Genomic DNA, 22,614 nt, shown 5'->3' on the forward strand with positions numbered 1-22,614 from the left:
ACTCTATCCAAATACTCATGACTACACAACAAAAATGCCAAACCCATTTTTATTGATAGGAAACTACCAAATTACTCCTCAATCCCACGTCTCCACCAATCACCCTTTTCAAGTATTTGCATTTTTTTGTTGTTCTTTAGAGCCACCAATATGAAAAATTCACCGTTGAAATTGATATGATATTTTAGAGATCACAACCATAACCGCATTAGATAATTCAAAGTTGAGATTCACTGCGTTTGATATAAGTCAATCCCAACCGTAAAACAAATTAATTCACCGTCGAAATCGATGTGATGTTTTAGAGGTCACAACCATAACTACATTAGACAATTCAAAGTCAAGATTCACTGACGTTTGATATAAATTAATCCTAGCCGTAAAGTGAATTAATTTACCATCGAAATTGATATGATATTTTAGAGGTCGCAACCATTATCGCATTAGACAATTCAAAATTTATAGTCACCGAAGTTTGATATAAGCTAATCCGACCGTAAAACAAATTTCTAAAATTCATCGTAAAAAATGTAGAGTACATTTTATTGCCACGAACTATGTTGTACAGTTGCGCCTCAAATAGCAAGTGTACAATGTACTCATCATCTTTGTTCTTTTCCTTCTTAATTGTTTTCCCAAAGCATATCTTCCTCAAAATAAAAGACAAAAAGAAGAAAAATAGAAGAAAAGGGATAAAAAAGAAAAACAAAATATCAAAACCGGCTGTCTGACAAAGATATTAGATAGTAGATGGGACTCTTCCAAGAATCGCTGCAAAGGAAGGAAAGGAAGACACCTCCCCTCGTATAAAACCGTTTGCTGACAGCGCCAAGCGATTCTTTTTTCTCTGTCTTTTCCCTAATTCTAACCACCGCCCTCCTCCCCTTGCCCCACCCAAAACCACCGTCCACCACCCCCTTCACAGGCACAAGTAACGACAGCTATATTGATTGAATTATTTATGCCTTTGATTATCAACAGGTTTTTGTTTTCCTTCGTCTCCGTTTCTTCAAAGGTATGATCTCTGTTTTTTTTTCGTCTGTTTATTAAGTACTTGGTTTCGTTGATTTTTTGTTTTCGTTTTTGTTAAAATGTCGGTGTGTGTTTATCTCAATGAATGTAGCTATCTGCATTGGCATTCGAGCTCGGAATTTTAGGGTTTTGTTCTGCTTTCGAGTTAGGGTTTTTGTGCTTCCTCTTTTTGATTTTTTTGCCCCCTTTTGACTGCTACTTAACTTTTACGATGAAGATATATCGTTATGGATGTTTCTGGGTATCTGCATTGCTCTGGAATCTCAACAATTGGTTTTTTGCTTTTATTTAGTTTGTGGGCTTCTGTCTCTCGCGGTGATTATTTACTTAATTTTGGCTGAATTATGTGAAAATAATGTTATTAAGCTGGATTAAGGGTTAATGTAAGAGAGTATTTGATTAAAATATTCATTTAGGTAGGGAGTTTCTGTGTAGAGGTCTATCTATGCATATTTGTATCAGTATTAACTGCGATGTTGAATTTAATTTGTCCTCAGTTTCATTTTAGATATTTTTTCTTCCTTTTTAGTAAGAGCAGATTGCTTATCTTTAATTTTTTTGGTCGGGGAGGGGGGGTCTTGTTATGATAATTTTAAGTAGTATGTTTTCCCTGATAAAGGTTCTGCTTGATATTTCTAGTTTTACTGCTAATGCTGATTGATAGATTATTAGTTGAGAAAATCAGGCACTTGCAAAAGTTAAAAGAATATGGGTAATTGAGTAATTTTTGAGTCATAATGAGTCGTGAAGTCTCATAAATTGTTGACAATTAAGCCTAGACTTTCCTGGTTACTGTATTAAGTGTACTTAAAGGTGCTATTTCCAGGATTTGGTTACTTTCACATTTCTTCTGTATAAAGTATAGCTTAAGAGGAGTTCCTTCACCCTGTTGGTTTCTCCAGGTCTTATAAGAATATACGATTGAGTATTATATGTCTTGCCTCAAAAAAGATATCTTTGTGCTTGTTACGGTATAGTTTTGTAAGCTAGTGGGCTTATCTAGAATTGTTGAGTGGATTATATAGTTGCATTAGGCTGAAATTTTGCATTATTGAACCAGCTAAAAAGATATATCATCATTGAGCTCCTCTTTTTCTCATAAATAGGGATTTTTTCTCTGGTACCATTTCCGGGTTGTTGGAATATGTTTAACTGCTGATTGACATGTATTCAAATGATTGCAGACCTTTTGTTTTCGATAAGAATTACTATTTTCTTTTGCTGATATGATTTGTTTTTATTAATTAGATTGAGTTCATTTTAAATGTCTTTTCTATGCTCCTTAACAAATGAGTAATTATTATTTGCACTCTGCATATAAGTTATGTTTCCTTTTTCTTTCAGATTTCAGGGCCGTGAAGTTCAGTCAACATCATTTTATGGCTCCTAGTGCTTTGTTTGGTACAGGGCTGCATTCTTCCTGTTGAGGCCCTTTTTCCTCCTGTGCCACAGCCTGGTTAGTGGATCAGTATGCTTGCTGGGATGTCAACAGGAGAAAATGTACATGACTGTGTTGAGGAATCCTCTGCAGCGAACTCAACTTTTAGTCTTGAAGAATTATCCACCCTTCAGCAATCGTGTAGAACCTTTTCTATGCGAGATGATGATTCATCTAAGAGAGTGGATGCAGAAGATCTTTCAGGGGCCGATGAAGTAGTTGCTGCTTTTCAGTCTTTCTGCATTGATAATTCATCTTTGATGAGAGATCAGGAAGAAAAAGATACTGTAAAAGTGGATTATAGTGCAGAATCATCTGTATTGAGGAATGATGAAAGAGAGGATGCTTTGAATGCTAATTTTCCTTTAGATTCATATCCAATAGGGGGTGAAAGAAAAGCTATAACTAGAGTTGATGACAATTCTAATACATGTCCAGATATCACATGCTCTTCTCCTTGTTGGAGGAGCAGCCGGAGGAACAGACTAGACCAGGAAAACAAGAAAAAAGGACCAGAAAGAGACTGCAGGAAAACCTCCAGCAAGAGTGCATTTTTAGATGTGAGCTCTCTGCAGCTTACTAGGAGGAGACGAAGTTCTTTGAGCAAACAGGCTCGTGCTACTGTATGGGGTTTTCTAGGAAACATATCAGTACTAGAGCAGCATGGTGCAGTTGATATAAGTCCACAGAAGGCTAAAAAGTCAAGAAGACTTAAAGGAGTTGGAGCCAATGGGAAGCGAGAAAAGAACAAGAAAGCTCGAGACTCTACAAAGCTTAAGGGAGAAAGATTCAACCCAACTGGTCCCATCACTTTGAAGGTTAAATTTGGCAGTAGAGAAGCAGCTTCCTTGGTGAACGTTAGCACTGTAATGGATGATAATAAAGAGCAGGATTCCAGACAAGAATCTTTTCCTGAAGTATCCATAGATGTTCAAGATTTAACGAAGAAAGAGGCTGATGGTAGTATGAGTTGTCAGTCTTGCGATGGAACCTTGGATAAAGCATCAGACATCCACCTTGCGATTGAGAATATAACTGAAAATGCAGGTGGAAACGCTTATGGTGATCTTTGTGAATCTCCCTTTCAGGCTGAGGTTGGTAAAGTGGTAGCAACAATTGATAACCGCATCTCAGATTCAGGAACTTCACCTGATTCAGAAGTCATCAATTTAACTCCAGATGCGCAAATTAGTGAAAAGGATCCAGATGCCCTTCATCACACTCTCAGCTCAATCAATGCATATCTTGCCTCTGAAAATATGTCTAATTCGAGTTTGCTTTGCAAGGATGCTGATGAAGGAAAGAGGGAAAATGAGCACCCTCAGACCAGCAATTTCAGTGTAAATGTCGAAGCTCCTGGTCCAGAAAACCTTGTTGATGATCAAGAATTCTCTAAGCTTGGACAGAAGGAGAAAGTGGGTGATGTCTTTTATCATAGTGATGCTTCTACATCAACGACAACTGAAAATGTATATCTTAACACATTCGAAGTGGAGGGGTTACCCAAAGAACCTCCTCCTTGTTCCAAGGTGACTGACTACGCAATCTCTAGTGAGACGAATAAAGTTGAAAGTGCAATAGAAGCCAATCTTTCTCCAAGACTTGGTACTGAGATTGGGCCAGTAGAGTCAAGTAAGTCTAAGAAACTGCTTCCTTGCACCAATGGGAAAAAAGTTGCCAGAAGTTCAAGAGCAAGGAAAGAAACCAGGACAAAGAGAGAGAAAACATCTAAAACGAAGGGCAGTCAAGAGAAATCATCTGCAAAGCAAAAAGGCAAGGACAAAGGATTGAAGGGTGACTCTGCTCAGACTCTTAATGAAGTGGAAAATCACTGTGAAACAGGTATGAAGAGCTATAGCTTGGGTTCATTAGTAAAATATTTTAATTGTGATCCCATCTTTTGCAATTGTTGGATCATTCTCCTAAACTAATAAATGATGACTTATATAGTTCCTAGTGCCTATGGTTACTGCATGTGAACTCGACTTTATGTAAATTAACCTCATAGCTCTTATAACCACCTTTTTGGGTTTCATCCATTTTCTGGTGTTGAAGAAGCTGGAGAAACTGGCATTGGAAATAAAAGCTTGACAGAAGATACACCCCCTAAAGATATGGCTCCTGTCATGGTTGCACAGGAATGTATACCAATCACTCAGGCTTGGGTATGTTGTGATAGTTGTAACAAGTGGAGGCGCATTCCAGCTGCACTTGCTGATATGATCAGAGAAAATGACCGCAAATGGTAAGTGATGATGCTCTCTATTGCTTCAGCATTACAAATATGCGACAAACCTTGATTGAAAATGCTCCTTGCTTCTCTGAAATGGCTCATCTTGGCAAATATTGGGGTAATATGGTGAAAGAACAGCAGTTTTCCCCTGGCCTTCATTTGTTTATGAGTGCACACTCAATGTTAAGTGTAATTTACAGGTCCTACCTTTTGTTGGTGCGGGTCTAGGCACTTTATGCTTGAATGATTTGTATAACACTAATTTTTTTTCCTTTGCTGCTACCTTCCTAAACATGATCTCAACGTGCCAACCAGCGTCTGTTGTCCGGCATATCCTGCCATTGCTTTTTGTATCTGGGAACTCGGGGTACTAAATACATCACAAGATAAAAGATATAGAGAAAAACATGTTATGGATGTTCAGGGACATTTAGGTAGTTCCTAAAACATGCATGCATGGGTATAGTAATGCATGTTACATCACTTTGGGGACCCATATATGCCCCAGACATCACAAAAAAGGGAAATTGAAGGGCCAAGAATAAGACTCCTCTTTGAATGCTGGATTGACTATAGTTTTTTGAGTCACAAAGGTAGCAGTAACTGTTATCATTTGGTTAGTTTGTGCTTTCTCTTATATTCAGTTAAATTTTTTTTCCAGATTATAAACTATCGGTCTTATTCTAAACCTTTTAAGATGTTATATTAGAGAGATCTGTATATCAAACGTGTCAGTTTGGAATATCTTTAAAATGAAAAAACTTGACCTCCCTGTTTCTGGAAACCAAAACATAATTCATTGAAATTCTCATACAACTTTGACTTTTTGCCTAAAACAAGTGACTGGGAATTTCTGTGGGAAGTGGTCTCCTAAAGTTGATGATTTGATGATATTTTTGCGCTGGTAAGTGATTTTTCTCTAAACCTTTCTTTGGGACTTGAGGTGTCAAAACTCAGTGTCTTACATGAAGAGGCCTCAAGAATTTGTCATCCGCACAACTTACAACAATCCGGTTAGCCTTCCTTATGCTTGCATTACAAGCATTATTGGTCATTCTGAATTACTTGCTAGAACAGTTTATCAATAGTTGTTAACCGTTTCCTTGACACATTTAGTAACTTATTACCCAAATGTTATGCAAAAATTCTTCTACATTTTGCTCTATCAGTTGTATAACTTCATGTGGAAGGAGTTTAACCTCTCTGTTAACAAGGAGCCAATTTGTTCTTCCAACTAAGTATAGAATATATGCATAAAGTGAGAGTAGTTCAAAGCAGGGAGTACGTCAGACTACACAATTGTATGAGGCAAAGATGCAGTTGAGGCTCGGTGATTTGAACAAGCATCAAGTTTTTTCAAGTTACTAGAATCTAATTCTGCCTAAATTGCAAGTCATTTGTTTGGAGAAGTTGGTTGACAGGCAGTTCAAGCTGAAGTACTGGCCAAAACAGTTTCTGATTGGATTTTTGAATTCATTGCTTTAAGGCACGAGTTTGTTTGCAGATATAATATTAGCAAGTGTGGTTTGAAAAATTGAAATGATGAGCTTTAATGATCATCAAGTACTTTCTTGGAAAGATGCCCTGATTGTATACTTCTGTTATCTAGTATGCCCCTGCATAAGTGGCAATGCCTTATCTGTAATATAAGTGGCTGTTACCATTTGATGTGCCTTTGAGATTTATATTTTTTCAGCTGGAGGGAAATACGGTAGATTCATGCAAGTAAAAAGCTATGCTAATTAGCACCCAAGGGGGTTTATGATAACACTGTCATTCAAAATTTTCGAGAACCTGTATAACCCAATTTTGATTCCATTAAAAAAAGAAAAAATCCAATTTTGATTTCTAGGTTTCTGTAGGTGGTTTTGATTAAGCTACCTAGCAAAACTGTGTTATTATACAGGAATAGGGGCATGAGCTGCTCATTTACTTGACCAAGTATGTCTGAGGTTTAGTATTGAACATAATTATCATAAGGAGTATGTGGTAAAGAATTTAGGATAATGCTCAGAAGTAAGTTACTAAAATCATGCGCTACTTATGATACTCTTGGTTTTGATTCATGTTGGTTCCTCTAATAAACTTTTTGCTCAAGTTAAAAGCTTCAACATTTTGTACAGTTAATTCATTAGTTCCTTTATTATTATTATTATTTATGGGAACAAGAAAAGCTAGCAGAACTTTGCTACAGGTTGTGCCTTTTCCTTTTCTTTTTAATTATAATAAGCTAGAAATGATAAGAAATAAAGGCACATGGTAAATCAGCAGGATTCATCATGTGCATTGCATATTTCATCTGTTGGATTTGAGCTCAACAATTGATGAAAGTACTATTTTGGACATATCAAAGACTTGAAGTTACATAATGGACAAAAAGTTGGGAGGGGATGAAATACGACTCATATGGGTGAAGCAAGAGTGACTTAATCTTAGGCTGCATTGTCTAATCGCTTTTGAGTAATGGAGAAACGCTGGAAGTTTATACTTTTCAAATGCTAGAATGATGATCAGCATAAACTTTAGATAAAATAGTTGTTGAATTAGCAAAACTTTTACCTCTTGGGTAGTGGTGGTTAACATTATGATGTGAACTATTTAATGTGTTTCTCATTTGATTATACGATAAATTTTGTCTTTGATCTACATTAAGGTATTGCAAGGATAATATGGATAAAGATTTTGCTGACTGCTCAATTCCACAAGAGAAGTCCAATGCAGATATCAATGCTGAGTTGCAAATATCTGATGCCTCTTGTGAGGAAGATGCAGATTCTGATGCACGGTTGGATTCCGTTAAATCAACACAGAAGCAGCAGAAAGGTATTCAATGACAGTATTGTTGTTATTCTAGCATTGTGTTTTACGTTTTTTTTTCCAGTATATAAATACGCTGTGACTTTCTTTCTCTGAACTTGGATTAATCAATTTTATGTTACAGTAACTCAGCAGCCTTCATGGACACACATAAAGTCAAATTCGTTCCTTCATCGCCGGCGCAAAACTCAGGCAATTGATGAGGTAATAGCCTAACTGAACCTTTAATATTATTGTGCTTCTATTTCTTTTTCTGTTCTCTTCCACGCAATATTGTTGGGAGACTGCTTAATTAGGTGATTATCACTTCATGGTTAAACTGAAGAGTATCTAAGTTCCTTGCAGAAATTGAATTGGCCCTTCTAACTAGTTTGTTTCCTTTTTGTTTTTGATTTATTCTTGGCCAGATAATGGTATGCCATTGCAAACCACCTTCTGAAGGCCGAGTGGGTTGTGGAGATGGATGCTTGAACCGGATGCTTAACATTGAGTGCATTCAACGGACCTGCCCTGGTGGCGAATTCTGTTCAAATCAACAGGTCTTCATAGTTTTCAATGTTTTTGTTACTACTTTTATGTTTTTTTTGTTTAATCTCATTTTTAACCATTTTTTAATGTAAAATTCCCGTCTGCAGTTCCAGAAACGCAAGTATGCAAAGTTGAAGGCCATTAAATGTGGAAAGAAGGGTTATGGTTTACAATTGCTTGAAGATGTTTCTGAAGGGCAGTTTCTTACAGAATATGTTGGAGAGGTAATGGTGCCATGTGCTTTGTCATACAAAACTGGACATTATATGTAACAAGAGCTACTGGAAGATTCCGAGGACAAAAGACGTGATAAGTTATGTTGGTTAACTGAATATGGATATTGATTGTTATGGACATCTGAGTCTGGGTCTATTCTAATAAGTGGAATGTTGGACTTCAGATTTAGGACGATTTAGTGTTTGTAGATCTTTTTCTAGCTGCCCTTGTGCATGCTTCCATCTGTTGGAGGCTCGTTTAGTGTGAAGTAAATGAGAGTTGGGAGTGGATTTGTGGAGTGCATTGTCACAAGAGATGACTTACGTTTGACTATAATGCCTAGCAATTTGAGCTTGTGATTCATGGTGGATCTTGTCCTCACTTTTTCCATTTTTGTTATCTATCATTAGTGCTTATATTGAAATATTAATCGATATGTTTATGTTCTGTTATATCTCTTCTTGACCGCAGAATGCTTGTCATGATTCTTTCAGGTCCTTGATATGCATGCCTATGAGGCGCGGCAAAGGGAGTATGCTGTTAAGGGTCATAGGCATTTTTACTTCATGACACTGAATGGCAGTGAGGTTTGAAGATTCATATTTCATTTCAATATTCTGAATGTTATGGAAGAAGTAATATAGAAGGTTATAGTTAGGCAGACTGTAGACCTTTCCAGATATGGAGTTTTTGTGCGGTATGTTTCTGTTTGTGGATTATGCTGTATACATGTGGCTGATGCATTGCTTAAGAAGCATGGTTGCAAAGTTTGTGATGCAAGTGTGTTCAAAATTATTATTTGTAATCTTTTACCTTCGAGACTTCTGGTTTGACATGATAGTTTATGTTATACAGCTATTTTATCTCAAAAGAAGAAATGTGTGGTGATATTAGCACTCAACTTATTGTTTGACACTTCACCTCCCCTTTAACTTGTACTACTACCCTTAAGTACATAATGGTATGAGTGGAAAATGGTAGTAGGGGGAAAGTTGAATGTCTAGTTTGACCATGAAGGGTAATATTTGCCATATGCACAATTCACTATTAAGAGTTTCCCTCTATTATATATGCCTAAATTCTTGATAGTTTTAAGAAATATTGGGTTAAAAATATCCTCCTCTAATGGAGAAATCGAAAAAGTGAAACATGAATTCTACACAATCACTTTGTTATGAACATATATAATACTTAAGGATTAGTGTAGTTTACTTTATTCCAGCAGAATGTTTGCTTTTTTTTTTTATCAAAAAAAAATGTAGAGTTATAGATCATTCATGTGCCATGTGATGTATGGTTTTTGGAATGTAAAATTCTAGATCATTCACTCATCCATGTGATGCATTTTTAAGAAGTTTTAGGAGAAAAAAGTAAAAATATATTGGCATTGACATGGATATTTTTTCTTTTCTTTTCTATTTTTTTTTGGAAACGTATATCTTATATGACGAACATATTATATGGCAAACAACAAACTTTTATAATCATAACAAACTACAATGATTTGGTTGATCCTATTTTGTTTGGTAAATACTTTGAGAATAAATGTTCTTTTAATACATGAAAAAATAGGATTACAAACATTACAATGACCTTTACCTCAAAAATTTTTTTATGATTTCAGCAGAGTTTTGAGATTTTATTTGTAGTTCTTATGTTTTACTTATAGAAGAAGATATCTTGTTCATAGGTTTTACATGTAGGTAGGGGGTCTTTCTACACCATATGTACAAAATAAGTAATGTCTTCATTGTTGAAGATGAAAATTGGAATACTTATATTAGCAATGGATTTGGTGTGTTTTAAAGCTCTTTTTTGTCTAACTGGGGTATATTCACGTGTCTTCTCTGCAAATGCAATGAATGCTTAGTTCTTGAAATTACAGGTTGCAGCTTTTCTTTTGTAAAGGTTGTTTACACTTTATTACTGGTTTACTGTAACATGAATAGCTGAAGTAGAATTTTCAGTATACAGATGTTAGCAAGCAGCTAGCAAGTCTCTGTTTTTATGCTGCTTATATATAAATAATGGAAATATTGCTGTTTCCTTTCGTTGTTACAATTACTTATATCTGTATTTCTTGTTGTAATGTTGTATCCTTGCTTTTTTTTTTCCAGGTAATTGATGCATGTGCAAAAGGAAATTTGGGTCGTTTCATAAATCACAGCTGTGAGCCTAATTGCCGTACCGAAAAAGTGAGTCTAGTCATTGGTTTTGTGCTCTATTTGGCTGAAAATTTCTGGGTGTCCAGTCTTACATGCCTAATGGATCAATTGGTAGATGCATACCAGAACTGGAAATTATTTTTTTTTAATTTCCAGTTCCTTCTTTTGTTTGTAGTCTCAAGTTTTACTTCTTTTGACTTTATTTGAGCTGATACTCCTTGGCAACAAGACTGCAAGAAGGCCTAGATAATGATTCCGCAAGCATGGAAAATATAAAAGACCCAAGAGGAAATGAACCTAAGTTTGGCAGCTAAATTGGCTGGATAGATAATTATCCGGAGTACTGAGTTGATAAAAAATTGCTTTTCAGTATATATATGACAAAACTAAACATAAATTACTGCCTGGATAGTCACTGTTGATGCATTAGGTTTGGTAAAGCTTTCCTTTTACTATGTTTGCATGAATGTGATCATATGTAGATTGCAATCAGACTTCTCTGGCTATGAAAAGACCAATTCTTGCATATATCTTGTAAGATTGATGAGTAAGAAGAGGAAAAATGTCCACAAGCGTTCCGTCATAGTAGCTGAAAGGAACATGTTGTACAAACTATGTCGAAATTGCTATTTGGTAGTCCATTTGTGGTGTTCTGATAGGTGTAGTTCCCTATCTCTTTGTGGTGGGCTGTAGACCTTTCAAAGTCATGCTAAAATTTCTTCAACTTTCATTTTGTGTATTCGGAGAAACAAGGAAATAATTATTTGGTGGACTTCAGGATGTTTATCTTGTTATTTTATGAGATCTTTCAACTTCAGTTGTTTCTATTGCTTGTAAGAAGAACTGAAGTGACAGTGGGATTGTCTATGAAGTGTTTTATTGGAGTGTAGATACAAAGTTAAGGGAAATCTGTTAATTATCTTCTCTATTGGGTAAATTACATAATGGTAACTATTGGGTAAATTACATAATGGTAAACTGAGTAAGAGTGAAGTTATTTATGCTCATCTATGGCTTCTCATTCTCATGGATCATTTCCTTTACAAGATTGCTAAAATTTGTATTTTAATTTAGTTGGTTTCACGACATTCTTAATCTAAAATTTAGAATTGAAGTATTTATCAGAGATGCCGTTTTTGAAAAAAGTGTTTTTTTGAGTTGAGGACACTGACTCGTGCTTTTGCTCTTGGTTGGTTGGTACAGTGGATGGTAAATGGAGAAGTTTGCATTGGGATCTTTGCTTTAAGGGATATAAAGAAGGTATCTTTTCCTCGTGCCTTTCTATTGTTAATTGGTGTCATAATGACTTCATTTATCTATTATGCCCATCCTGAAGGACGGCACTGAGCTAGTAAGGCCTTCAGTCTACTTTTTTAACCTAGTTTAAATCAAAATAGACTTAAAGAATGAAAACATGATATGTTATCTCTTGCCTAGTTGGAAGTGCTTTCATTACTAGGATGCTTTTTTGCGAAATTGCTTAGTGTCATTCCATGTTTATAGAGATATCATTGTCCTCACTTGTCAAGTGTCCCTGACATGTTTGCTCACTTTTTCACTATATTCTGAAAAAGAAAAGTTGAATTTAATTTTTTGTAATGTTTCATTTCCGGAAAAAATTGATTTTGTTCTTTTTAATCAACATTTATAACCAGTAATTGACCTGTAAGCTGTTTTTCTTCTGTGATTGTGAATAAATGCGAATGTCATTTTTGGGTGATTCTCATTATTAACAGTGGTTACATGTTTTTTTTTGGATTTCCGGTGTTCCAGGGTGAAGAAGTTACATTTGATTACAACTATGTACGGGTTTTTGGTGCTGCAGCAAAAAAATGTGTGTGTGGTTCATCTCAGTGTCGGGGGTATATTGGTGGTGATCCACTGAATGCTGAAATAGTTGTCCAGGATGACTCAGATGATGAATATCCAGAACCTATTATGTCACTTGGAGATGGAATAGCTCTGACGAGCTCTCACACTGAGGAAGAAAAGCAAATTAGAGAGATGTCAAATCAAGCTAAAATTGACATTGATTGCTCATCCACTGCTGCTGGATGCTTAGAGAACACAAAGGAAAATGGAGACACTAAGTTATCTGCATCCACTGCTTTGAGTATTGCAATATCACTGGAAAAGGAGAGTTCAGTTGGACAGCATTCCCCTGTTCAACTAGTGGGTACTTCCTCAGAGTCTGGTGGTATAACAAGTGGAAATATCTCTGCAGCTCCTGAAGAGTGCTTTGCAAGAGAAACTAGTGTGGGCAATCCCCTGTGCTCCAATCAAGGTTCTGATGCTAATTCTCTGTCCTTGGCATCTGGTAAAATTGATCCTGTAAAGAAAGTAAAAAATGATGTTGGGGAAGTCGGAGTTGTTCTGTCAAAGTCCCGAGCTCGAATAAAAACTTCAAAAAATTTGTCCTCAGTTAAGAAGAGAAAACCTAAGGCTGAGGCTTTGGATGGTAAAAAACCTATGGAATTTGACACTAAAGTGCATTTACCACCCTTTAGGTCAAAGCAGCTCCTGGAAGATCTATCTAATGGTCGTTTTGAAGCAGGTAAATCATGTTCTTTCTTGTTCTATTAAGAACTTTAAGTAACTCCATTGTAATATTGTCACCTTTTTCTTTGCAGTGCAAGAGAAGCTGAATGAGTTGCTGGACAATGATGGTGGGATAAGTAAACGAAAAGTGAGCTATTTGTATACATTGTTAAGAATCTTAGATTAATCCGCTGTTGGTTAATTTTGATGCTTGGATTATATATAGCTTATTCTTTTGTTCCTGATTCATGCGTTCTTGGTGTTGGTATTGAAGTCCTATAATTTAGTACTTGTAGACCGATGATGTGCTTTCCTTGATTTTTTTTTAGCTGACTTTTGCACCTTGTTTTTACCCTGGACCACCATATTAGTAGCCATTTGTACTGGTTATGGTGTTTGAATGTCAAATTACTGTCTACTGGGAAAGTAGAAAAGTTTGAAGATTAACATTTTTACAGGAACTGGGTTGGGAGATTCAAGCACATGTAACATCTCTTTGGGAATGTATTATCAAGTCCTTTACTACCCAATTTGTTTGACTGTTAATGCATATCTGACTAATCTGATTGACATCAATTATTGTAATTGACGTTTACTCTTATAATTATCTATCTATCAGGCATCCTTGAGTCATGATAGAAAGATAAATAGTAATGCTTCTTGCTTTTCTATAGGATGCATCAAGAGGATACTTGAAGCTGCTACTTTTAACTGCTGCTTCAGGGGATAGTGGCAATGGGGAAGCAATCCAAAGGTCATCCAAGATTCTGCACTGTGTAATCTTTTTGTCTATTCTTTTCTGAGCTTCTTGAACATAACTGATTTTGCATAAATGCCTCTTTCTTGCAGTAATAGAGATCTTTCCATGATTCTTGATGCTCTCCTGAAAACAAAATCGAGGACAGCGTTGGTTGATATCATTAACAAAAATGGTAGTGCTTTTGTTTTTGATTGCGTGCATGAAATTCCTTCTGCATATGTGATACGACTTCATATGTATGCTTATTGCTTACATGGGATATCTGTTTTCTTGTGCCAGTAAGGTTGAGTTTTGCTTTTACCTTTTAGGTTTGCAGATGCTACACAACATTATGAAGCGGTGCAGAAAGCAATTCATCAAGATTCCGATCCTGCGCAAGCTTCTCAAGGTATAAGGAAATTTGAAAATTCTAACATTCTACCTTATTAGTTATCTATCAGTCATTTTGTTGGTAAATAAAACCTTATGGATCTGGACCATTTAAGCAATTTACTGAACCCTGCTATGATTTTCATTCTTTTCTTAGTTGTGTGCATTTTAATGAATGAAGAGGACAAAGTAGTATACATAAGGAAATCTAGAACTTTTGCAGTACAAGCTTAGGGTGGAATGTCAGAAGATGAGCTGTAGCCTTTTTTCCCCCCAAGGAATGCTCTGAAGGGGGGTTTGCATCACATTCATTCCATAGCAATATTAAGCTATTCAGAAGCACAGAAATTATTCTTTTTGTTTTAATTAATCTTTTGGTGCTAGAATGAATAAACACTAGTCTTTTATTCAAGATTATAGCAACACATGCTTCGTATTTTGAAGTGTGTTATGGCTGTAATCTGGAGTAATAAATAGTGATGCAAGTAGAGTTGGCTGATTATTCTTTGCTGCAGGTACTGGAATATCTGGCTACAAGGGAGATTCTTACCTTTGAACATATAAATGGAGGCCCGCGTTATCCAGGAGTGGAGAGGTAAGGGCCAATGACCAGAATATTTTTATTGAACTCCTGTTACAATATTTTCTTTCCAGTTTTCTACATGGGTCAGTAAATGCATTCATTGTTTCCTGCACACAGAGACATCTATATATGAATGAAGTACTTTATGGTGTTGTATCTAGCTAGTCTTCCCATAAGCTAAAGAGCTAAATGTTTCCGTTCCAAGAAGTAAGCTCATTTATTCAGGGCAGGCCAGCAACTGGGGCCGAGCTTGGGCTGTAGGTAATCTAAAGATTAAATGTGATGGTGGAGGAAAGGAACAAGGATTGAAAATGCCATGCAGCTATTAATGGATCTTGGTTTTTGAATAGAAGTTGACTTGGACTTCACGGGGAATATAATTTGAATAGATGGAAAGAAATATAATTTTGTCTAAGGTGCATCTTGCATTTATCGCATTGGTGCCTTCTTTGATACGGGCACTTTCAAATTTGAAATCTGTCACTTTGAGGTTAAAATATTGAGCATTTAAATCATTAGCCTGGAATATCAACTGGCATGAATTACAACTCAAAATCCTATTAGCGAAGAGAGCTGCATGTCATTTTACAGTCATCCCCTAGTAACATTCTTAGTTGTTCATAAACATTAGCATGTGAGAGCTAATAAATGAATTTCAGTTTGCTAGCTTTAGTTGATGATTTTAGTCCAGATAAAGTAGCTCTTGGACTTCTGCAATAGTTGTGGTATGAGATCCTGCTCAGGGCGTAAGAGACATGGAGGAAACAAAAATCTTTTATGTGTGGGGAAGAGTTAGTCCTACATGTTGCTATGCTCTGCCTTCATAAGTTTAGCATGCAATGGGTGCTTGTGTTGCAATTTTTTGCATGATGTACAAAAGATTTTCTAAATCCGCAATATATGGAGTCTTGTAACTAGTTTGCCTTTTCTTTGCATAGTTGTGTTCCTTTTTTCCCCTTATCTAGCTAATTATTATGTGTTTTCCTCTTTGCCTCATTGACATATCTGTCTCCTTTTGCAATTTGTTATTGTACCACCCATTTTCTAATCAAAATAATTATAGTAGATAACTCAAAAGTTTCTTTTTGTTCCAACTGTGCAGCTTTAGAGACTCAATATTGTCATTGACAGAGCACACTGACAAACAGGTACCCCCTTCAACCTCCTGTTGAAGCGTTTTTCTTCTTCGTACTTGGTAATGCTTGTTTATCAATTGTTTTGTGTAGTGATAAAGATTGTCATATGCTATAAGCAGTAGACTGCAAATTAGTCGAAGTGTCTTGCAAGTTTGATGCTGGTCAAGAAAGAAAATAATCGGATAAATGTTTTATACTGTATGATCAAAAGCTACTGGAAAATATTTCGAAAACAAGGCTTTAAGGAGAGGCAGGACTGGAGAAACAGGTCTGCAAATGTCGCATCCTGAGGTTATTGTCCTGGAAGGATGCTTGTTCATTTGAAGATTTCTAGGACTTTTACATCACTGTGTTCAATGGCTTGAAGCCAGAAATCCATGTCTAAAGACAGCATGGATGTGTGTTTGCTGGCTATTGCTGGTCTGACGAACCCAGTAACTCTGTTTGCTCTGTCCTAAGTGCCCTCTATCTTGTTCTTTTTCATCTTGGACTAGATATTTTTCTTTGTAAGAGATAGATTCTTGTTTTATTTTCCCAAAATTTAAGAACCTTGCTATATTTTGATAAAAGTAGACCAGGAAAGGTCACAGTGCATGAAATCTTGTTGTTTGAACTTGAGTAGGAGTACAGGATTCTGTTTTCTTTGAAACTCACACATTTCAAGGTTGTATTATGCTATTAAACAAGTTAGACCCCGAAATTTTACCAGACATGAAAAGATCATTGGATATTCAAGAAAACCATGGAAACCTTTTTTGCATGCTAGCCTAATGACTTTTGTAGGGTTGAAATGCCTTCTACTTCCTTGCTCCAGTCCATTGTGTGCTATCTTCCTCTGAGATACTCAAGTTTCGATATTCATGCTCCAAATTATTGTTGGGGGGATCTATAGCATATGCTGAAGGCTTTGTTCGTATCATTATATATTAGGTCCATCAAATTGCACGAAGTTTTCGAGATAGGTGGATTCCTCGGTCATCTAGGAAATTTGGCTGCGTACACAGGGATGATTGCCGGATAGAATTACACCGCAGTTCCACCCGGGATACTATTTCAGCATCGCATGCCAATTCAAATGATTGTGCTGGAGTACCTTCAGAGACATTTGATGGTGCTGCAAAACCGGTGCTAGCATCAAGTTCTGTTGATGCTCAAGTGCCAGATGTCTCCAGTGGATCACGCAGTACAAGGAAACGTAAAAGCCGATGGGACCAGCCATTCAAAGGAAGCCCAGATTTGGGAGCTGACATTAGCATGGCAGGCGATGGAGCAAACAACATGGAAGAGGATGTTCCTCCGGGATTTTCTTTCCCTCTGAATCGCCCTATGCTTCCATCTGATGCTTATCTAAATGACATTGATCACAAGGAAGGAAGACCTAGTTATGCAAAGCGTCCATATGGAGTAGCAATGGGCCATTCACAACCAAGATTCATTTCACGTTTATCTGTTGCTTATGGAATTCCTATTTCCATTGTGCATCAATTTGGAACTAGTGAAGCTGAAACATCTGAGAATTGGATAGTTGCTCCAGGCATGCCTTTCCAACCTTTTCCTCCATTGCCTCCATATCCCCGTGACAAGAACAAACATTCAATGAGTCAGGCTAGCCAGAAAGCTGGTCAGGATTCTCATAATCGTGCAACTCACTCAAGTCAAAACCCTCCAAGCACATCCGGAGCAACTGGAACAGGCATGCAAACTGTAACTCAAACAGATTTTCGACGAGTTAGGGGTCCTCATAATTTGTCAAGGACATACTTTAGGCAAGAAAAATGGAATAGTTCAACAGCAGGAGGTTCTCAAATTCAGAAGAGAAATGTTTGGGGATCTATGGGTAACAATTCAAGAAATGGAACATATCAAGCAAGTCCAAGGAGTATCCACAATGATGAGTTTAACAGTTCACATTGTTCGGAGGATATTAGCACCGGCATGCAGAGTGGGGTTAAATTCCATCAGCATCCATGGTAACAAACAAAGGACTAGTTATATAGCGGAACTTGTGGAGTTACTCAAGTTTCCTTTCATGCTTCGCCCATTGTACTCACAATTCTTTGTCACTCATGTTTTACTTAAAGTGGAAAGAATTCTTCAGATATTCAATTTTAACATTAGACGTTAGGCTACAGTCTTCTGATTCAATTATACTCTAGCTTGAGTTATCAAATTTTATTGCCTCAAAAAGAGGTAAACATTTTTCAGTCTGTTCTAACTTGAATACATACATTTATTGAATAAGATTTGCTTAACTGGCTAGGTACCTTGCCAGATCCTTCCTTTCTGATCCTCTCTCTCTCTCACACGCTGTTGTCTGGTGCTGGGGTTTTTAACTTGACAATCATGAAAGACTGTGTGCTTATACAAGTATGGGTATGATTAGTGTTTGAAGGATGACATTTCCGTCTTTTGTTAAGGTTTTGTAGCCATTAACATTCCATTGTGGTTCTTGTAATCTTATTTGCAGTTTGTCAGTAAATCTTTTGCATTAGGTAGCACGAAACTGCAAGTTGATCATTCATTGTTCCATTGTTCCATTGTTCATTCGGCAGGTGAAGAAGAGCATTAGTTGTTACTTATCCGCATGGTTCATTAGGCAGGTGACTAATACATATTTGAGAACTTGTGATGTGTGGTTATGTCGTTCTTTCATTTAACTGCATCTGCAACGCAGTTTATGAGCTTTTGATGTCAAGATCCAACATTACATTATCATCAATTGCTGTTCTTGCATATGCTGATGTGTTTTCATTCTTGTTGAATGCTGCCACAAGTGCTATTGGATTACAGAAACATAGTTTATCTTCCTATACAAAGCGCCTAATTAGAGTAATTATGGGGTGTGTATCAAGAATGCTGTTACTTCTTTGTTTCTAGTCCATTCTTTGATATGATGTTCACATGATAACCTAGTTCAGGAATTCCCTGTCATCAAGCACCTGGCATAGAAGGAAAAAGAAGGCTGCATCGCATGACTGCATAAAATTCGAACAGCAGAGAAAAACATTCATAAATTACAAGTGTGTTAAATAATTATTGGTGAATGCCTTTAACTTAAAAAGAACTGACAAAAACAGCTTAGAGACCGACGGTTTTATATGGCAGCCTGCAAGTTGTGTTATGGTTTTTACAATGGGTTACAGTTTTGGACTAATATCTTCGCAGCATACTTCTAATATGTAGAAAGCACCAGGTTCTCATCAATGTAATTTGTTGCCTCCATCCATTGAAGTATCTTCCAATCACCTTCTTGTAACTAGGTCTCTGCTTCACCATATTCCAATACTCAGCTATATTAGGCCTGCAACTGATGTAACTCTCTTCCAAATTCAATAGCACCAATCGAGCGAGGACAGGGATGAGCATCACATCTGCCAATGTGAACTCTTCGCCCAGAAGATAAGATGTCTCCCCTAGCTTAGTTTCCACTTCATCAAGAAGCCTCACCAGGTGTTCCTCACTGCGCCTCAGCACTTCAACATTTCTCAACTTCTCTTCTGTTTCATATGCCTCTCGAAGCTTGCGATGGTATGCACTAGCCAGATCAGGAGATTCAGTCATTCGAGCAATTATTACACGCCTCAGGAATTTGGAAACAAATACGCGATACTTCACAGGAATGTGGAACAGGGTAAAATACTTCGGATCCCATGCTTGGATTTTATTCATCCATTCAATGACCTCTTGGCTGCTGAGTGCGGCATTGTCTCCACGAGAGGAGACCAAGGCAATTCTTTCTATATACCTGTGAGTAGATGCAATTATATTTGTCTGGTTAAGTTAATGCAAAAATCTTCAAAAGTAGATTAAGACAAAAGGAACTCCCAGACTAGATTAGTTGTGAGGTAAATCTGAAAGTCTCATGCTCTGATATTTTTCATGTTAGAAAGCACACACTAATCTGGCCAGAATTACCAAAACCTTCTCAGTTTATAAGTGTGTGGTCAAGGTGAATGCAACTAAAAACACTACTAAGTCCACCTAAGGGAACCAAGTTTTCATGGGACAGTGCACCCTGAAATGTGTAACATTACAGAATGCTTCAGGGAAATAGAAGACATACTTGATAATCTCAACGGTGTCAAAGATTATATGCGCACCATTCTGAAAGACAGGAAGGTTAGCACTTGGATTCAACCGGAAGAAAAAAGAGTCCATGTTCTTGCCTGTGATAGGATTGACACGATGAGATGTGTAATCAACTCCCTTTTCTTCCAAAGCAAGCCTCACCTTCTGGCTATCCAAAGAGTACGGATGATGATATAGCTGCATTATGTGTCATCAACCTGTAATAGGAGGTTGTTGATGTTCAAGTATAATCTGGAAACTTATAAGCCAATTGTCGAGTCTAAGCACACAGAATTCACGTCAAGCTATGACAGTGCCTGGTGGATAAACATAGATTACTCGATTAACCATCCAATAACCTATAGAATGCCAAAAAGATAAACACTATTTCAACCATCCTATTTCATCATCTGGGATGTAATATGATTCAATGCAAAGAAATTCATAATGAAGCCTAAAAACTTCAATTCAATCATGCATGTGATGAAAATATGGGCATGGATATAAATCAATGCTTGAAACACATATTTCATTCGAAAAAGAAAGAAACACATCTCGTTAACAAAATCTAAAATTATTACATGCATGCAAGCAGCTGATCTTTCATTTTTTACTTTTCCTTTTTCTGGTTGGTTGGATGTGGCGAATGATGGCATGAACAGTACATATTCAGACTTATCTGTTGGAAGGTAATGATGCAAGTTTCTTGAGATAACAAACATCACAAAATTTCACATAACCAACTATTAGCTTGATGATTAAACTACAAATATTTCTAAATCTTTAGTCATTCTGATACATGAACCAGAAAAAACTGTGTGTTTCAATATAAATTGTGACATAATCTTGTCCTCACGCCCTTTTTACTCTATACCCTACATCTTCATCCATTCAACCATTAAACAGTATGATGAGGAAGGTTTTCGTCTCTCAAAAACGTCTGGCCAAAGCAAGAACTCAGTAAAGGACTTAGTACGTGACATATTATTGAGGCAAAGGAACTAAACTACACAAGCATCAATTCTTTGGCTCTCTGTCTTTTCAGTCTAACCAAACAAAAGGATGTATGACATATACTGAGAATCAGTATACAGAGATGTAATTATGACAAGTGCAACCGAGCAACATGATGGATAATCCTTAGCAAGATCAAACATTAGTTTAGGTTCGCAAAATCAAGAACTCTGCCCATTGAGTCCTACAGAAAAATTCACTTTATGCTTTTGAACAGAACAACAAAGATTGAGACTATTGCCAGAACCAACACCCTTGAAGAGCAAATTCAAGACTTAACTACAAAATAGAAAAAACATGTATCTGAAACATGATAACTACATAGGAAAACATTTCAGATTAGTAGTGTTGTCTGTTCATTTTTGGCTCTTATTTCACATCTTCTTCACGTAGGTCCCACGCTGCCAAGTTTCTAAACTACTGCAAGCCACAGTATTACACTGTAAGAAACTTTACTGCTGCAATTCTCAAATCTCTAAGTGCCAATCCAAACCCATGAAGGCAATCTAAGAAATTATAACCTACAAATAAAACTAAAGTCTGGCTTCAAACAAAAAGCATAATATGACTAAAGAAAAAAGTCCAAAAACTGACTACACAAAATTCCATAAACTCAATTTTGTTGCTCAAACCATAGAAAACCATAGTAGCATATACACAACAAGAACACAATCAAGATCAATACTTTTGACAATTAGACTATACGCCATGATTCAACTGAGGAAAGTGATAAAAGTTAAACAGAAGAAAAAGAAACAAATAACTCACAATTAAATTATAAAACATGTCCCAAAAAATCGAAATTCTGAAAAAAAAAAGGAAAGCAAAATTCATGAGCATGGATTACACTTACCAAAAAGGTATTCTTGAATAAGCCCAGTTGAAATTCTTGAAAAAACTTGCAAAAATTCAAAGGGAATTCGAAGCTATGGGCTAGCAAGTGAACCAAGAAAAGTTCGAAAAAGGGGACTATTTTAAGTGGATGGTGATGATGAAGCACAAAGGGGTTTTGCTATGTCAGAGGAAGAATTTGACAGCTTCACAAAAAGACTAGTGGAAAGTGACCGGTTTTGAGGATGCCTTGATTCTGCAGAAAAGTTCGGACTTTATAGAAACTGCCTCTTTCTACTCCTCTCGTCAGTCGTCAATAATGTAGTCAACCAAGTTATCAGAATATCAAAAAAAAAAAAAAAATTCCAGGTTAATTATAAAAGGCCAAAAAATTATTGCTTTGTCATTTTCGCCCCTCATCATTTAATTGGATCAAACCATGGCATTGACATTTCAAATTGTCTCAATGAAGTATACTCCCCCGGTAAAATGCACCCAAAAATTTTTATTTCATTACATCTCGTGAAAATTTTACAACTACAGATTTCAATATAATAATTGATTTTCTGCTAAATCGCGTCTGTTTATTTCATTTTTTTCTTATGTATGACAATACATATTTTTATTCAAATCACTGATTCAATTACAAAGGAAATCTTATCATTCCATACGATGGAATCCAATTTATTTAATGTTGCGTGATTAGTTTATCAAATTAAAAAATTTTGAAATCTTTAAAAGGAAGATTGATTCAATTGAACACAAAAAGTGAAAGCTGTGATTCTTGATGGGATATTTTGTAATTAACTGAACTCTTTTTTGGAAGAGAAAATGGGAAAATGAATGAAAAAGAAAAAAAAAGTATTTTTTTAATATATATATATAT

The 22,614-nt window shown here is 36.3% G+C and overlaps 2 protein-coding genes across 3 annotated transcripts; one reads left to right on the plus strand and one right to left on the minus strand.

The window, feature by feature from the left end:
- The first annotated feature begins 680 nt into the window (after positions 1 to 680).
- Positions 681 to 18,099, plus strand: LOC113712350 (uncharacterized). Its single transcript, XM_027235740.2, has 18 exons — positions 681 to 1,015; positions 2,377 to 4,312; positions 4,526 to 4,715; positions 7,357 to 7,526; positions 7,645 to 7,724; positions 7,928 to 8,059; positions 8,156 to 8,272; positions 8,759 to 8,851; positions 10,382 to 10,459; positions 11,633 to 11,689; positions 12,203 to 12,983; positions 13,060 to 13,115; positions 13,642 to 13,721; positions 13,817 to 13,899; positions 14,036 to 14,115; positions 14,612 to 14,691; positions 15,782 to 15,827; positions 16,746 to 18,099. The coding sequence occupies exons 2-18, from the start codon at positions 2,503 to 2,505 to the stop codon at positions 17,787 to 17,789; spliced, it is 4,977 nt and encodes a 1,658-aa protein (XP_027091541.1). The 5' UTR covers positions 681 to 1,015; positions 2,377 to 2,502; the 3' UTR covers positions 17,790 to 18,099.
- A 663-nt stretch (positions 18,100 to 18,762) lies between these two features.
- Positions 18,763 to 22,026, minus strand: LOC113710851 (glutathione S-transferase TCHQD). 2 transcript variants are annotated; one of them, XM_027233903.2, is made up of 3 exons: positions 21,751 to 22,026; positions 19,879 to 20,200; positions 18,763 to 19,560 (listed from the first exon to the last, which is right to left on the minus strand). In XM_027233903.2, exons 2-3 carry the CDS (start codon positions 20,085 to 20,087, stop codon positions 18,966 to 18,968), a joined length of 804 nt encoding a protein of 267 aa, XP_027089704.1. In that variant the 5' UTR covers positions 20,088 to 20,200; positions 21,751 to 22,026; the 3' UTR covers positions 18,763 to 18,965. The 2 variants fall into 2 exon arrangements, with proteins under 2 accessions (XP_027089704.1, XP_027089703.1); XM_027233902.2 differs by having other exon boundaries at positions 19,879 to 20,101; positions 21,751 to 22,024.
- Between the last annotated feature and the right edge of the window lie 588 nt (positions 22,027 to 22,614).

The sequence above is a fragment of the Coffea arabica genome, chromosome 10e (assembly GCF_036785885.1).
Source record: "Coffea arabica cultivar ET-39 chromosome 10e, Coffea Arabica ET-39 HiFi, whole genome shotgun sequence".
In the NCBI taxonomy this organism is placed as follows: domain Eukaryota; kingdom Viridiplantae; phylum Streptophyta; class Magnoliopsida; order Gentianales; family Rubiaceae; genus Coffea; species Coffea arabica.

Coding starts and splice junctions, on each gene's coding strand:
- LOC113710851 (XM_027233903.2), bottom strand. CDS start 20,087: ATGCAGCTATATCATCATCCGTACTCTTTGGATAGCCAGAAGGTGAGG. Junction 19,561..19,878: donor GACACCGTTGAGATTATCAA/GTATGTCTTCTA, acceptor ATCTACTCACAG/GTATATAGAAAGAATTGCCT.
- LOC113712350 (XM_027235740.2), top strand. CDS start 2,503: ATGCTTGCTGGGATGTCAACAGGAGAAAATGTACATGACTGTGTTGAG. Junction 13,900..14,035: donor TGATATCATTAACAAAAATG/GTAGTGCTTTTG, acceptor TTTACCTTTTAG/GTTTGCAGATGCTACACAAC. Junction 14,116..14,611: donor TCCTGCGCAAGCTTCTCAAG/GTATAAGGAAAT, acceptor TCTTTGCTGCAG/GTACTGGAATATCTGGCTAC.